The 16118-nt window shown below is 38.0% G+C and overlaps 2 protein-coding genes across 4 annotated transcripts; one reads left to right on the top strand and one right to left on the bottom strand.

The window, feature by feature from the left end:
* Positions 1–279: 279 nt before the first annotated feature.
* Positions 280–9899, bottom strand: APC2 (anaphase-promoting complex/cyclosome 2). Of its 3 annotated transcripts, none has more exons than XM_088515956.1 (17): positions 9522–9899; positions 9352–9429; positions 9061–9268; positions 7422–7717; positions 7156–7227; positions 6018–6262; positions 4603–5019; positions 4294–4495; positions 4048–4162; positions 3440–3522; positions 2971–3090; positions 2752–2840; positions 2593–2674; positions 1968–2159; positions 1249–1317; positions 985–1159; positions 280–794 (listed from the first exon to the last, which is right to left on the bottom strand). In XM_088515956.1, exons 1-16 carry the CDS (start codon positions 9759–9761, stop codon positions 1037–1039), a joined length of 2631 nt encoding a protein of 876 aa, XP_088372082.1. In that variant the 5' UTR covers positions 9762–9899; the 3' UTR covers positions 280–794; positions 985–1036. The 3 variants fall into 3 exon arrangements, with proteins under 3 accessions (XP_088372082.1, XP_059447725.2, XP_059447727.2); XM_059591742.2 differs by having other exon boundaries at positions 280–785; XM_059591744.2 differs by having other exon boundaries at positions 280–666.
* Positions 9900–9997: 98 nt separating this feature from the next.
* Positions 9998–14725, top strand: UCP3 (Mitochondrial substrate carrier family protein). Its single transcript, XM_059589069.2, has 2 exons — positions 9998–10419; positions 14130–14725. The coding sequence occupies exons 1-2, from the start codon at positions 10063–10065 to the stop codon at positions 14670–14672; spliced, it is 900 nt and encodes a 299-aa protein (XP_059445052.2). The 5' UTR covers positions 9998–10062; the 3' UTR covers positions 14673–14725.
* Positions 14726–16118: the final 1393 nt, after the last annotated feature.

Raw genomic sequence — 16118 nt, 5'->3', positions numbered from 1 at the left:
TATACCAGAACATAAGAGGCTCTAGTAGGAATTGAAATGGCTCTGGGTCGAAAGATGTCAGCAATAGAGGAAAGCGAACCCTCCCCCATTTCTTCCCATTCAGTCCCATGCCTTCTCTAAGAGTATCCTGATTCAAGTTTGAATTATAAGGTTATGATAAAACTGGAGAAGCCTTTTCTTATGAAGCAATAAGAATCATTTGCACTTGGGCTAGATTTAAATTTTTCAGAAAACTCACATTCTTAGAAGCATGGAAAAAGGGTTGCTTAGGAAAAAATCAACAACTAGAACAGGGCTTGGGGGCATCTTAAAATTCACTATCACTATGTCAGAGTGTAGGCAGCATTTATGATGTATTCAACTATTAATAGTACAAATCATAATAAATTTAATAATTAACAATCACAGGAACATGTTAAGTACCACTCTTTAGGATCTTCTGACTTCCTGCAATTTTAAACGCTGTCCAGAACTCCACATCCATGAGCATGGATAAACCAGAATGCTGTTTTCCATGGAGAGCTGAAGGGTGATTTTCTCAAGAATGGCCAATGTCGCTCTCCATAAATCCACTGGAAAACATCCCCAAGATACTCCAACTCGAATCACCAAACAGGATGATGTTCAATGAATATCCCAACTAGACAAGGGACGATCGCGACACTCCTGCCACAAAGATCCACCATTTCACAAGGCTATATACAGATTGAAAAAACTCCCTGCAATTTTGGCAATATTTCCTGTAGACGTTCACAAAATGCGGGAAAAGTATCTGGTCATCAACTCTGCGGTACCTCATGCAATGAAGAGAACATGAAAACATATCACAAGAAAAGGATTTTAGAAATCACTCCTCCGGCCTATCCACTATTTTCATTTTCCATTCAATTTGAGACAGAGAGAGAAAAAGGAACAAAGCAGAAAGATATTAAAACGGACATTATTTCCAACTGTTATTTCATTTAAATCTGCAAAAAGTCTCACCAGTGCCATTGCTTAATGCTTCAGGAGGATGTGTTTCAATTCTATCAACTCATTATTTCTTCAGAAAGTACATTCCATCTCTTAATTCCAACTTATCTTCAGAAACTAGACCAGATAGGAAGCTCTGAAGCTGTTGGAGTGATTTATCATAAGGGGGATCAGCTACACAAAACATCTGCAGCAACGAGTTAAAAGTAATTTACTTTGGCAATCATGTTATCTGTACCTAAATCAAATTTTGGGGGAAGTTAAAACAACTCTTACCTTGAGAGTATTATGCATTCGATCTAATGCCATGCTTCCAAAATTTGTGAGCATCCCTATGATAAGTTTCTACAAGAAAATGCCATTTAGAGTTATACAGAGAACAATATGACACTTGATAAAGTTCATCAAGATGCATAAGTACATTTACATCTTCGGTTTAATCCTGATACTTGACCAAATCATTGTCCAAGGCTTGCCAAAACTGAGATACTAAATTTTCCCACACAAGCAACAAATCTAATATATTTTTATCTCCAAGCATTCACATTTTTAGTGCTTTCTTTCCCCTTCTTGGAAAGCCTATTTCAAAAACTACTATTTGACAAAGTAATGATCAACCACACCAAAAAATGTGTCGGCAAAATATGGAAGGTTACATAACAACAAGCCAATGCTAGAGGTTAAGGCCAGCCATTTGCTGAGTGAAACGAGAAAGTCCTACTCTTTTTCTTTTCTTTTTTTTGGGCACAAATAATTCTGCTTCACCTCCTTGAGTTAGAGTAGCTTTTGATTATCGTCCTTAGTCCAAAATGAAACACCAGACCAATACTACCCTATACATTAAAGTAAATCTCCTTCAAAACAGAGCCTATGTCTGAGTACTTTCAAATTTATATGAGAGACAGTATCTGAAACACTATGGACCAGTTTTTTAAACAACCCATTAGTGTGAATATTTAGAGTTCATCAAGAATGCTCCAATTTGCATCACTAACCTCATAGACAGTCATTTCCTTGCGTAGTTGATCCTCAGCAGAGACGACAGACCTCTCTCCCTCCTCATCACCTGCTACAAGGTCCTCAGAACTCCCACTGTTTCCACTATTCTTACTAGTTTCAATCATGCCTTCCATCAGGGTAAATACATGGTCACTAGAATCTGCCCCAGGTGATTCCGAAAGGATTCCCTGATTACAAAAAAGAACGCAAATGCAATTAGTTTTCCTCTCGACTCCAGCCCTTGAAGATTGTGATATATTAAAACTTCAATGAATACCAACTCTCTCCCTGATTGAATTTTAGCCAGCCCTAAGAAAGAGAAGACAAAAGGTTGACTTCCCAATCATACAATTCAAAATGACCACAAAGTCAATAAAAGAAGATTGGAGCAATCGTAAGGATAATGAGGAAAGTTGTAAGCCAAAAAGAAAATTTTCCCAAGCCAGTAAATTTGACAGTGTTTTGGCTACTTAAATCTATCAAGTGTCCAACACAAATTGATCATTCACTAATGTACATCATTGGAATTGACAATGAGCTAGGGGTTTCCATTAAATCTATTGCATGTCAAACACTACTTGATGATTAAAAAAATAAAAAAATAAAAACTTTATCAGATACCTTGCTTATCCAAAAATTTATCCTCCGATTGAGTACGTCTACAGGTATCCCAATAGCAGCTGCAAGACTTTTAGAGGTCCAACTGAAAGTGGAAAACATTAATGCAGTTACACTATTGATGATTAACATATAATGCATTCATATAATGCACATGGTTACCTTGTTTGCTCTTGAAATTGCATAATAATTGCTGCATGTACAGGAGCCACTGTGAACTGCACCTCCCTGTCTTCAAATTGCAATTCCAACTGTGCTCCATGATAAAAATATGAAATGTTATATGAGTGGTTCAGGACAGGTTAGAGAAGGAACCTGCTAACAGAGACATCTCAATATAGGGCATCAAATGGCTTTTTTCTAAATTTCAAAGCACCTAACCTTTACTGTGCCCAGATTTTTCTTCCACAGAAGCTTACGAGGGGTTTTGATTTCATTAAACCTCTTTGCATAATCAGAGAGCAGCTTCTCAACAGGATCGGGTACATTAAGGGCCTCATCCTAAAAAATTTCTTCACAGTTAGAAGAGCAACAAGAATTTGTTACCAAGAAACAATGTAATTCTTATGAGAACAGAAGAAATTTTGATCTAAGTATAGATATTGTTAGAGAGGCCCACAGATATAGGTATATGCTACATGGTGCTTGCCATTCTCATTTTTCATGAGAATACAGTAAACGGACACTTCATGCAGAGACGGTAGAGAAAATATGTGTGATTGCAGAGAGACTGTAATTATGCCCTCTCCTCTCATCCTAGATATCCCACCAAGTAATGTTAACACAAAACCAAGTACGCCATCATGTCTTTTCTCACTATCAATACTAATAGCAATATTGTCCACCATACCTGGATTGTAGGCCAGAAATTTGAAGATATTATTGTAGCATCAAGAATATCCATGGACACTGCATTTTCCCCCAGCTCAGCCCCTAAGAATCAATTCACCCAAGGTCACTTGAAATTTTTTCAATAAATAAATAAATAGATTATAAGACACTAAGGCGTTTTGGCACCTAATGCAAGTAGCCTATAAACTGTGATAGGGTGGTGTGGATCAAGTGATGGGGCGTGGCCCCTTTTAATATATGTTTGTCGAGTTTTGCAACAATTTAAACTATTCAATAGATTAAGGATATCTTATGTAACAGATAACAAACACAAAAGATTAGTTAAATGCTTCTTTCTGTCCAAAAGATGAACCTTATTTTTGGGCTCATACTGTCATACATGTGGTACAAATCGCCATTTAGATTTAAGTAAGCATATAGATCATATTGCTATGCCAATTTAAGCAAAATTTAGAGGTCATCCATCCTCATACTATGTAGATTTATTTGAATGATTTGGATTTAAAAAATATCTCGCCATGGAATATTAAAATCGGCAAGCCCCCATCAAACTTGATAGAATGTTGCTCTATCATAGTTTATCGTAATTTTAAATTCAAAAGTTACCCGTCTGAGATGGCTGAGTAATGGTTGCTTTTATATTAGTGTTTGTCCTCTTTGAATCTATCAGGTCATTGAGCATTATTTCGCATTTCTGCATGCTGCTCTCTCCAAAATGTATCTGCAGGATGACAGCACAAATATGAAAATTAAGGTGGGAAATTTTATCACGACAAAGGGAACCTCTGATGTCAACTTCAACCAGAAGACCTAGTTCAACAGATCACAAGCTTCAATGAATAAACTGCTTGCCTTGAGAAGTTCTAAAGTACGTATATCTGAGTCAATGTCATAATCAGATTTGTTTAGAAGCTTTTCAGCCAGCATAACACGATATTCATTGACCAGTTGGTCCTTTGAACCAATTATACCAACAATCATCCCAAGTACATCAACCTTCCTCCGGTTCCTACTACCTTTTGATGGGTCAGCTTCTGCAGGATCAGGCTCCCAGCTGAAAAGGAACAATTCATGCAGACATATAATCAGCAGAATAACATAGCAAGCTGAAGGGTACAACTAAAATACATGTCATCCACAAACGTGATAGCATAACAATACCGTAAAGCATCGATCCATGCTTGCTTCTCATCGGTGATGAAATCATCATCAACACTAGTATTCTCTTGACTTTCTTCATCTCTATTTAATTCTTCAAGAAGGCAATCCCCAGTATTTCCAGATACATTTGGATTTCCACCAGTCCCACCGGTAAGCATTGTAACAATACATTTTATTGTATCTTTCCTTCCCCTCAAGTAGTCTCTTATTGGTTCACCAACTGCTTCAAGAAAAACACCTGCTGGGTCTATTGTTCGCAGTGCTTTGATAGTTGAAACATATTGATGCAATATATCATTAGTTGAGGCACCAGCAGTAAGCAAACGATATCGTAGCGCCGAGATAAATGATTCAACCAGCTTAGAATGTTGTCCAGTATATTCAAGACATTGTTTTAAATCTTCAATAGCCGGAGAGCTGCAAAATATAGAGAAGATTTAGGAAAGGAGAAATGGATCAAGGAGTCACCCAAGAATATCTTATGCCAATATCATTAACTTTAATCATGCAACAGACAGAAAATACTGCTTTAATTAGGTATGGCCTATACCCTTCCAATCTGCTCTCTAATATGGCATAGATAAAAGAAACGAGAATCATGGTAGTCTTTTAAAACGACAGTGTAACAAAGTTCATAATAACTTCCGTGGAAAATGCATTAATGTGATATGCAGTTTTAGTCTACATCTTACTTATTAAATAATATGCACAAATTCAAGGACAAGATCAACCTTCACATACATATCCTTGCCAGCAAAATAAAACACTAAATAGGTAAGTGAAACCTAATATAACACTCTTTATCTCTTCAAGATACAGAGTGATTGTTCACCCACACTAGGGATAAGATGGTTCAAATTAATTCCCTGTAATGCATCAAAATTGAAGCTGAAATGTAAAATCCCTTTGATTCATATTTTATTCAAAGATATACTGGAATTTATTAAGAAATTCTCCATCACATAAGCAATGAGTCACAAAGTATTCCCCTCTATCAGTCCAACAAGTTCTTCAACAAAAAATTCAAATTGGAAAATCGCATGCATGAGGATAGCCATAGTTTGAATCTTTTGGGCACTCAAGTGATTGTATTATATATCACCATTTCATTATCCATTTTCTTGTATACTTCCTGTGTACTAGGGTTGCGCCCCTCTGGGCTTTTTGATATATACAACATTACTTACATAAAAAAAAAAAAAAAAAAAACCATTTCATTATCCATTTGATAGAGAGATCTCATAACACCAAATGTGTTGCAGTTCTCACTACCCACTGCACAAACCAAATTCTTTTCTCTATTTTTAATATGCAAGTATAGAGCAAGTCCATTGCATAATTTGACAACTCAACGACTAAAGCTATTCCTTTAAGTCTATAATAGGAAACAAGTGAAAAAACCAGATTAAGATCACCTGTCAGGATAATCCACAATTATCTCAAATAATTTGGCTATTCTCAAATCTTGCAATGTCTCATAAGCAAAATACTCTAGCCGCAGCTGCCATCTAACAAGTCCTTCAGAGGGAGTATCAATTCCAGGATAGCATGAAGAAGGATGTGAAGCCAAAGGTGATTTTTGACCAAACGAATGACTATCATAACTAACAGAGTCACCAAGATAAGCAAGAAGTGCACGCAAGAACTGGAGAGGTACAGCCTGGGTAACATACCTCCAAGTATGAGGAGTCATTTATTTGTAGCATAATAATAAAATTAGAAAACAGAATGGAGGAAACTAAGAAAATGAGCAAAAGAAATACAAAACATGGCATGAGAAAGAATATTTAAGTTTACATAATCTTGCAGATGACATTGATTCTGTGCAGGAAGCACTTTTGGGCAATTACAGAAGTTCCTTTAGTCTAATCAAACTACAGCTTATGAGAAAAGGACCACTCCCTCCATCCTACAATAGATGAAAGTTTACAAACAACAAGTATTTTAACGATACATACATTCTTCTTAAAACACCCTTAGCTAGGCCAAGAAATGTGTTCAAATTTGAGAAATGTGAGTTTAAATTTGAAGGTAATATGGGAATTCCAGTGGATAAATGCTTTCATTTCAGAAGAGTTCATCTACTCTGGAATATCCCAAAAAAAAATGACATCATCTATTGTAAGACGGGGGAGTAATACAATTTTGTACGAGTACATATGATAAGCAATATGTAATTTATATCAAATACCCAAGCATATACCTTTGCACATGTAAATATGATAAGCAAGATTTAATTTATGTCAAATGCCCAAGCATATGTTTAAACCAACGAAATAACATGCCCAGCTAATAACACTAAAAAACTTTCAACAATTGGCCAATAACCTTCCTTCCATGCTAGACAAGAAACCATACTGATATGGTGTAGATCAGTAAAAGCAAAGCCAATAACTTAAAAAGTGCATCCAATTTATTAAATCATATGTACTATGCAAATGAAAACAACTTGGATAGATAAACTATTGACAAGTTAAGACATCAATAATTTTAATTATTGCTTTGTTGGGGGGCAGGCGGGGAGATAAGATTACGCAAAGACAACAGTATAACCTGTATCCATCGTTTAATGGATTCCAGAACAGAACTCCTGTAATCATCACCAGCGAGATTATGTACTTTAGCCTGCCATGCATACAGGAATATTTAGATGGGACCCAAAGGTGAGTTACATATAAGGAAAAAAAAGAAAGTGAGCAGATATTTGAAAAAGACAATGTACAATAGGATATTGGGGAGAAAAAAAGGAAAAGAGCTGATGTGGAGGTGAACAGAAATAAGCTGGACATATGACCAAAATGGAACACATGCTCGCTCACCTTTAGAAGCAGAAAGATCACAGAAGCATAGGCATCTTCAGTCATAGACGTAAATCCAAGATTTCTAAGATCACGAACAACCTTCCCAATGTTCTTCACCAATTTATTGTTCTCTGAGAACCTGACTTGGTGATAGCATTCATCAATATCCATTTCACCAGTTCGATAGGCAAGTTTGCTTTTTTCATCTAAATCCATGTCATCTTTTTCTTGAGATTCATTGTCACCGTTAAGTTCTCCAGCCATGATTGTACTTAACTCCTCCAATCTTCCCTTAAAATACCAGTGGAGTATCTCTAAGAACATTGCAGAGTTTAAAAGAAATGGAAGTTACTACCAGGGTCCAGGGCATTGTTAGAAGAAAAGAGGGGCAAAAGAAAAGCAGATATGCATGGAGTGGTAAAACTGTTACACAACATAAAGCTTCTAAGAAAGATATCCAGCCTAGATAATCAATTATTTTATTTAAGCAATTCATTCTCATAAGTAGTGGAGCAACCCAAAAATATGCAGGGAGTATACAAGAGAAAAACCAATCAGGAAGTAGAAGAAAAACACCAATCAAGAAACTTTAAGAAATTAGAAAAACAATCACGGTTGTAAGCAACCATCCAAACATAAATTTTTTTGAACATAATGGCTTTTAACTTTGGCACAGTGCTCTCACAATCTTCGAAGTTGCAAGCATTATGTTCTCTCTAAATGCACCACATTAAGCATAGAGTAATCAACTTCCACACATCTATATTACAGTGGCTTCTAAATTAACCTCTTCAACAAGCCAACAACTCTATCATCCACCATGCATAACCCACTTAATCCCAAGAACGCGGAAAACTGATACAAAGCACAGTTTTACTCTTACGTGTGATCTGTGTACTGAATGGTGAACTGAGCGGTGGCAAATATATAGACCATATACCTGGAAGAGCAATCCAACATTTAGTGAATCAAGACAAGAAGGAAGGCTGCCCAATCTGCATCTAGTTTCTTGATGAGTTCAGCCACTCTTTGGTATTTCCAGAAAATACCAGTGTGGCAGTGTTGTTCTGATTTTGGTACACAAACGAACAATGGAGGGTGGAACAAAATTAACTTAAAATAAAAAATCTGATGGGCTTCATCTAGTAATATGGATCCCTGAAAAACATAGAGATTAGATGCTTCTTAAAGCCTCTCCATTTCAATCATACTGCTCAATGGTACATGACGCTTCGAAAAGAAAAAAGGTTATGCACATTTTATTTCTAGGGTTTCTGACCTTTTTATTTTTTGTAGGTGGGCGGGGGAGCTATGGTTGTGAGGGAACTCCAGAAGATAACAAAATAATTTAGTTGAATGATCATAAATCACGCTCTCAGCTTATTTTGTTCTGTATAAGCCATGAAATAGACTGTCTTCATTTATTATGGATACTGACATGCAGAGATCAAAGCAATACCCAACCCACTAAACAGGACTCAAAGAACCTTGGATTCACTAGAATCCAATCAATCCATAGTATGCATCACCCAAACTTTCAATCTATATTATACAAACTCGGCCTGACACCGCTTATTATCAAATAACAATCATTGAAGTCTAACTCAGCAAAAGCTCTAAGCTCAAGCACATTAGGAATTGATCATAGATTATATACCTGAAAAATGCCGAGGAAGGGTCGCCATAAGCACCGAAGACACGAGTAATTGGTACGTAGAGAAGAGATGGGCTCTCCCCGATGTCTGATCCCTGTAGGAGGGCAAAGCGTGAACTAACGCCAACAAGCAGTTCTCCTGGTATAGCTTTTCCAAACATATGTCTTCCAGAGCTTTGCACAATACCCGCTCCACTTCACCCTCGCGTGCCTGCATATATCAATAATTCCAATCATTCAACTAATTAATTAATTAATTAAAATGGAGTAATGCTGGAGAGAGTTCAAGCTCACTTTACATAGGAGTGCGACATTGCTGTAAGCATCAAAATGCCGCCAAAATTTTGACGCTCCGTTTTTCTCAAAGGTTTCCTGCAAAATTTGGAATACAGAGAGACTCATCCCTAATCTGAAGCATGAATAACAAAAGGCAATTCAATTTCCAATGGACATCAAAACAGTACCTCTAGTGCTCGAAGAAAGTGGTCTCGGACAAGAGAGCGGAGGCCGTGGTTGCAGAGGCCATGGACGTGAGCGACGAATTTGGGGTCCACGGAGAGGTCTCCAGCGCCGTTGAGGAGGGCCTCGGTGGCCGCACAGAAGCCATTGTAGCTCCCGACGATCTCTTGGATCGAATCGTCACTGAGAGTGTCCAGAATCCCTAAGTTACGCACTAACGACGTCGCTTCCTCCTCCGTGGTCATCACTGTCTCACACTCCTTTTGAACAAGCCTTTGGGTTTGCCGCCAGTGCTTGAGATTGAAAGGCGAAGGGAAGGCTCTGCGGCGCAGTGCTCACTGCGCACTCGGTTTCCACTCTGATTGTCACGTGCCAAATGTTTTTTTTTTTTTTTTGTAAGTTACGTGCGAAATGTTCACCGCGCTCTAAACATTTATGTCGTTTGTGAAAAAGACGACAAAGCCAAAGCGACAATAACGAGAGTGTCGTTTTATGAAAGATGGCCTCGTTTCAGACTCTCTCTCTCCGTGTTGTGTGCCATGAACGATGGGATCAAGCGACGGTAAGCGGGCCAACACGAAGATATTGCTGACGTCACTCGCGGCCATGGTGGCGGAGACGACGACGTTCCCGATAGACCTAACGAAGACCAGGCTTCAGCTCCACGGCGAGTCCTCGGCGGGGCGGACCAACGCTTTCCGGGTGGCCTCTGAGATCGTGCGCGAGCAAGGCCCAGTGGGGCTCTACAAGGGCCTATCCCCAGCTATTCTCAGGCACCTCTTCTACACGCCCATCCGGATCGTCGGCTACGAGCACCTCAGGAACGTCGTCTGCACTGATGCTGGCTCCCTTTCGCTCTCCAGCAAGGCTCTCATCGGCGGTTTCTCCGGATTCATCGCTCAGGTTAGAGCCCCTCTCGTTTTTCTTTACGATTTATAGGTTTTCTGTTTAATTGTTGTAGCTCTTTAATTATTAGTTTTGTATAGAATTGGTTCATAATTCAGAGGCAAATGTAACCGATTGATTAGTGATAAGTACCAAAGAACTTGCCCACTATTTCAGAAATGTAGAAAGCAACAGGTATTGTCATGAAGAAGAACTCAGAACCGAACAGTTTTGCTTAACAGTGTAAACTGATCGTATGAGGGGCTTTGATACTGGTAAAGAAGCAGGTCTTTGTTACGTTGGTTTCCTATTTTGGAAACCCTAACTTAAGAAAGAAAAGATAATTAAAGTGGAAATTAAAGGTAGGCTAATTCGAGGAAACCTTGACCTTCTTGATAAGAGTAACTTTCTGGAAAATTTGCAATTGATTGTCTTTTATTCCTGAGGGGCTTCCTTTATAGCTTACAAATGAGAAGCATGAACTAAGATAGCAAATCCCAAGTTGTGACATAAAATAACTTATTGATCCTAATCGAATAAGATAACTAATTACAAGCCTATTGACCTGCCACCTCTGAGAGAAAGGAATGGGATGAGGGCAACATAATAGAAGTGTTGAAGTCTTCGACCTACAAGCAATGGCCGAGCTCATAACATTGATAACAAGCATAACAATAATCTTTTGGAAGTCCTCTTTGCCCCATGCACATTGAAGTAGAGTCCATGCTGCTTCTAATTCTGACCCAAAGTTCCACTGTCCTCTGCCTTTTGGTTTCCTCTCCTCCCTTATCCTGTTGTAACATTCCTCCTCCCTTTAAAGGGCCCTTGTCCTCAAGGGAGAAGGTTGGAAACCAAGGTGGAAGTCAGAAGAGTCATCCCAAGTAGCTTCAGCCTTCAGCTGGGGACAAGCCTTGCCAATGGACTGATATCTCCTGCTGGTTTTTCTTCTTTGGTTGATCCAAAATAGCTTCAGGTGAATCCAGGGGAAGAAGGGTAGCTTGCACAACAGCTCTTATGCCTAGCTGTTTCTTAAGGAGAGACACATGAAATAGACGGTGAATTTTGGATCCATGAGGTAGCTCCAACCTATGTGCAACTTGTCCGATCTTCTGTAAAATTTTATAGGGCCCATGAAAACATGGAGTAAGTTTCAGATTTTTTCTAACGTCAAGAGAGGACTGCTGGTATGGTTGTAGAAGTAAGTAGACCCAATCACCTACCTGAAACTGCTGCTCCTTGTGTTGCTTATCAAAAACTAACTTCATGCAATTTTGGGCTTCACGTAAATCCTCCCTAACATCCTACAACACTCTCTTTGGGTAAAGAGTTTTCTCCACCAATTCCACACTTATGGCAGCCATTACACCCACTTTTTAGGATTAGAGCTTGTAAAACAATGGAGTTACATTTCAATGGTTCTATTGACCACTTCTATTTGTCCGTTTGAAGATGGTGGGAGGGGCTTAAATTAAATTTAGTACCATTCAAACTGAATAACTCACACCAAAATGTACTTGTGAATGCCAGGTCCCAATCGCAAACTATGGAATGTGGCATCCCATGCAATTGAAAGATTTGCTCAAAGAAAACATGGGCAATAGTGTAAGCTGTGTATGGGTGGCTGATGGGAGTAAAGTGGCCATATTTGGAAAAACAGTCTACCACTACCAAGAGGATGGTTCTACCCTCTTGACTTTTTGGAGACCATCAATAAAGTTCATCGAGATATCAACCCAAATTTGGAGGGGATCGCTGCAGTAGCCCAGCTGGACATGTAGTTTTTACATTCTATGGTGAAGTCATAACCAAGCAATTTTACCAACCACTTCTGCTGTGCATCAGTGGAGATGGTTTGGTTGCCATAAATGCTTCAAGCTCCTTTAGTCTGTCCACACAATAAACTGGTTCCCTACTAAGTATGGCTGCCATTTATTTTTGGAAGAAACAAGAGCAATCATTTTCTTCTCACATGTCGAGAGTGTTACATTTTTTCCATGCAAAGCTTGTCTGAAATAGGCTATTGGCAGATTGTTCTTGAATCAAAACTGCCCCCACCCTTGAATCAGATGCATCACATTCTACCACAATAGTCTCAGAAAAATCCAGTAGACTCTAATCAAGGGCTTGATTCTTTACTTGTTTTAGCTGTGCATGAAAGCTTGTTCTGCAAGAGAATACCAAATGAAAGAATCTTTCTTCAAGCTTTGGGTTAAAGGGCAAGTTATTATACCATAATTGTTGTACAAACTTACGATAGTACGTGGTTAAGCCAAGAAACACACAAAAAGCTGTGAGAGTTGTAGGCTTAGGCGACTCCAACATTGCAGCCACTTACTTTATCAGGGCCCATTTGCACGCCTTGCTGTGTGATTAAATGGCTTAAGTTCTTGGCCAAATTGGCACTTCTTCTTCCTCGCAAATAACTGTTGTCTTTAAAATTCAAGACTACATTAATATGTTGTAAATGCTCTTCCCAAGTTCTACTATAAGTTAAAATGTCATCAAAGATTACCAAAGTGAACTTACGAATAACATCTTTAAAGACTTCATTCATGAGGGATTGGATTGTCGGTGGAGTGTTTGTATGTCCAAAGGGCACAACTACAAATTTGTATTCTATGAAGTGCTAATAGCAGAGCATAGAATTCTAATTGCTGAAATACAAACTCTAGGGATGCTATAAAACAACGTAAATGACAAACTTACAAATGGAAACATTTGGTAAAACCAATTAAGACTAGAGCATATCACAAGCTAAAAAGGATTACAAAGCTCAGATGCAATCTATTAGAGCTAAAAGCAAAGCACTCCAACAAACACTAAACCTGATGGCCTAAGGAAGTCCCAGAAAAGGCCTAATTGTATGCCATGAAGTGCATATACCCATTTAATAAGACCTTGTAACGGTTGAAGCACAGTGCATATATTCAATATCTTAGTTGGCTCCCCTCAAATACCATTCAATTTGTAATGTCTAATGGCCTAATTGTATGCCATGAAGTGCATATATTCAATATCTTAGTTGAAGCACTCAAATATATGCCATGAAGTGCATAAAGCCGGATTATTGACCATCACGTTGGGTTGTATTCTATTGACAAAGTTGGTTTCTAGGTTCCTCTATTGAATACTGATCTTTTACTGCTGGTTTCTAGGTTTCTCTATTGAATACTGGTCTTTTAGTGCTTACATCTTACAATATAGTTGATGTTCGTGGAGCTCTTATTTTTAGGATGATGAAGAATCATCCTGCATTCCTTTGTCTTCAAGAGGAAAATCTGAAACCATTCATTTGTTCCATGGAGGATGTCAACTGGCTAAAAAATTAGAAGTAGGGGCATTATGCTCTTCAATCTTTTTTTAGCCTTTACAGAATATTAAAAAAATTTCTTTAACCCTCCAAATGAATGTACTCCTGTTGAAGCATTGGCTAGGAAAATTGATTATTGGCGTCCTCATTTGAGGCTCCTTAAATCCACTGTTTCTATTTCATATCTGGTCACCAGACCTAGAGATTTTCAGCATTTTCAGTCTACGGCAGCTTTACCGCTAAATGATCCATGTCATGTCATGTCATGTGTGGATGAACAAATTTATGTTATGGTAGCAAAATGATGTTATACTGCAACGGATATTGGATTAACAAGGAAAATTCTGTTTTTGTATCATAAATTACATATTTGTTTGATAAGTAACGGTACTTTTTTCTATTTCCATTAGTTGTGCAGATAGTGGCAAGCCCTGCTGATCTTGTTAAAGTGAGGATGCAAGCAGATGGCCGGATGGTGAGCCAAGGTCTCCAACCTAGATACTCGGGGCCTTTTGATGCTTTAAACAAGATTGTGCGCATGGAAGGCTTTGGAGGACTTTGGAAAGGAGTTTTCCCAAATGTTCAAAGAGCATTTTTGGTGAATATGGGGGAATTAGCATGCTATGATCATGCAAAACGTTTTGTTATTCAAAATAAGATAGCTCAAGATAATATCTATGCCCACACGTTGGCTTCTATTATGTCAGGTCTTTCGGCTACTGCTTTGAGTTGTCCAGCTGATGTAGTAAAGACAAGAATGATGAACCAGGCAGCAGACAAGGAAGGGAAGATTAAGTACAGCAGCTCTTATGATTGTCTGATGAAGACTGTTAGATTTGAAGGATTAAGAGCACTATGGAAGGGGTTCTTTCCGACATGGGCTAGGCTTGGTCCATGGCAATTTGTTTTTTGGGTCTCTTATGAGAAATTCCGACAAATTGCAGGGCTCTCTTCCTTCTGATAAATTATTTGGCAACTTTTTACTGTTGCTACTAATGGCAATCTATTTTTTCACTCATATCTCCACACTTCTAAGTGGATTTTAAAACCACTACCATTAGATATGAAATTGCTGTTTATTGGATTTTAATCTAATGGTAATTTTAAAAGCCATCTATAAGTATAAAGAAGTGAAAGTATATGTAGCATTATCCAATTCAAAATGGTCTTCCTAGGGATGATGCATTGGGCTGCTTTTTTCTTTGTGGAATTTAATTGGGCCGGACTCTTGAGTCCATTTGTTTGCCTCGCTACTTAAAAGCAGGTTGGTTATTTTATTCAAATTCAAGGGAATTAGGTCATTTAGGTGGGCCGGGTGTTTGATCATTGGGGGTTGGGATCCATTTAATTGGTATAACTGCTTGTTTTATATTTGGTTACGACGGAAATATGAATATTATTGCATCCCTTTGCCGTTGGATCATCGTGCAGTACGTGATAGGGCCATAGGGGGATTGAATGCTACGTGCCCTACCTAATTTGTTTGCCTGCTTACCAACGGACCGCTCTAATTGATGGCCATCAAAATCAACTTTTTAATTTCTTCTGCGTAATTGATAGTGTTTATTACTTGACAAAAAATATTAGGAATGGTTATTAGGATCTTGACCGACCAAAGATGGACGTTTAATTGATACATAAATATAAGAAGCCAAAGAGCCACTTCATTTCCAAAATTTGTGTGGTTATTTTAATTGAATCTAATTTTTGGTCGTTGGTTGGGACTTTCACTTCCCAACCAACCACAATTTGCTAAGGATTTTAGTATACATTAATCCCCCAACTAATTCCCTCAGGCTCAAGGCCCTTTAACAACGTGCATGCATGGATACAACAGGACCACAAACCTTATTTGAATTAAAAAAAAACAAAAAACAAACAACAAAAATTGAGGACCACAAACCAGAACATCCACCCGCTCTGTAATGTTATTTTTTTTTTAACGTAGGGAAAATTAAATGATTATGATGTGGCCTTTGCTTTAACTAATGGAATTCATTTCAAAATTAAATAAAAAAAAAAATAATAATAATAAAAAGAGACAAGTTTTAATGCTCTATTCATGAATATTTGATTTTGGGACCAGACTCCCAACTGCCAAACGGTGTGATATTAAGAGATTAAATATTGGAAGTGATTAAAACAGATGTCTGTTTGTTTCCATTAATAACCAGCAAAATGAATATGGTGTCTGTACCTGGCCTGCTTTAATTTATGATCATTTTCAGCTTTATTTTTGCTTTCTGTCACCCGAATTATCATCAAAACCATTTTAGACTGTTGGTGTCCGTACTGTGTTCTAACTTGTTGAGTAATGCTATTATAAGTCTTTTTAGAGCCATCTCAAATATAATGTGGCTTTTAAAATTACTGTTGAATTTGAAATGTTATTTATTGACTTTTGATC

The sequence above is a fragment of the Corylus avellana genome, chromosome 4 (assembly GCF_965113065.1).
Source record: "Corylus avellana chromosome 4, dhCorAvel1.hap1.2, whole genome shotgun sequence".
Lineage (NCBI taxonomy): Eukaryota > Viridiplantae > Streptophyta > Magnoliopsida > Fagales > Betulaceae > Corylus > Corylus avellana.
This window is presented reverse-complemented; position numbering and strand designations above follow the sequence as displayed.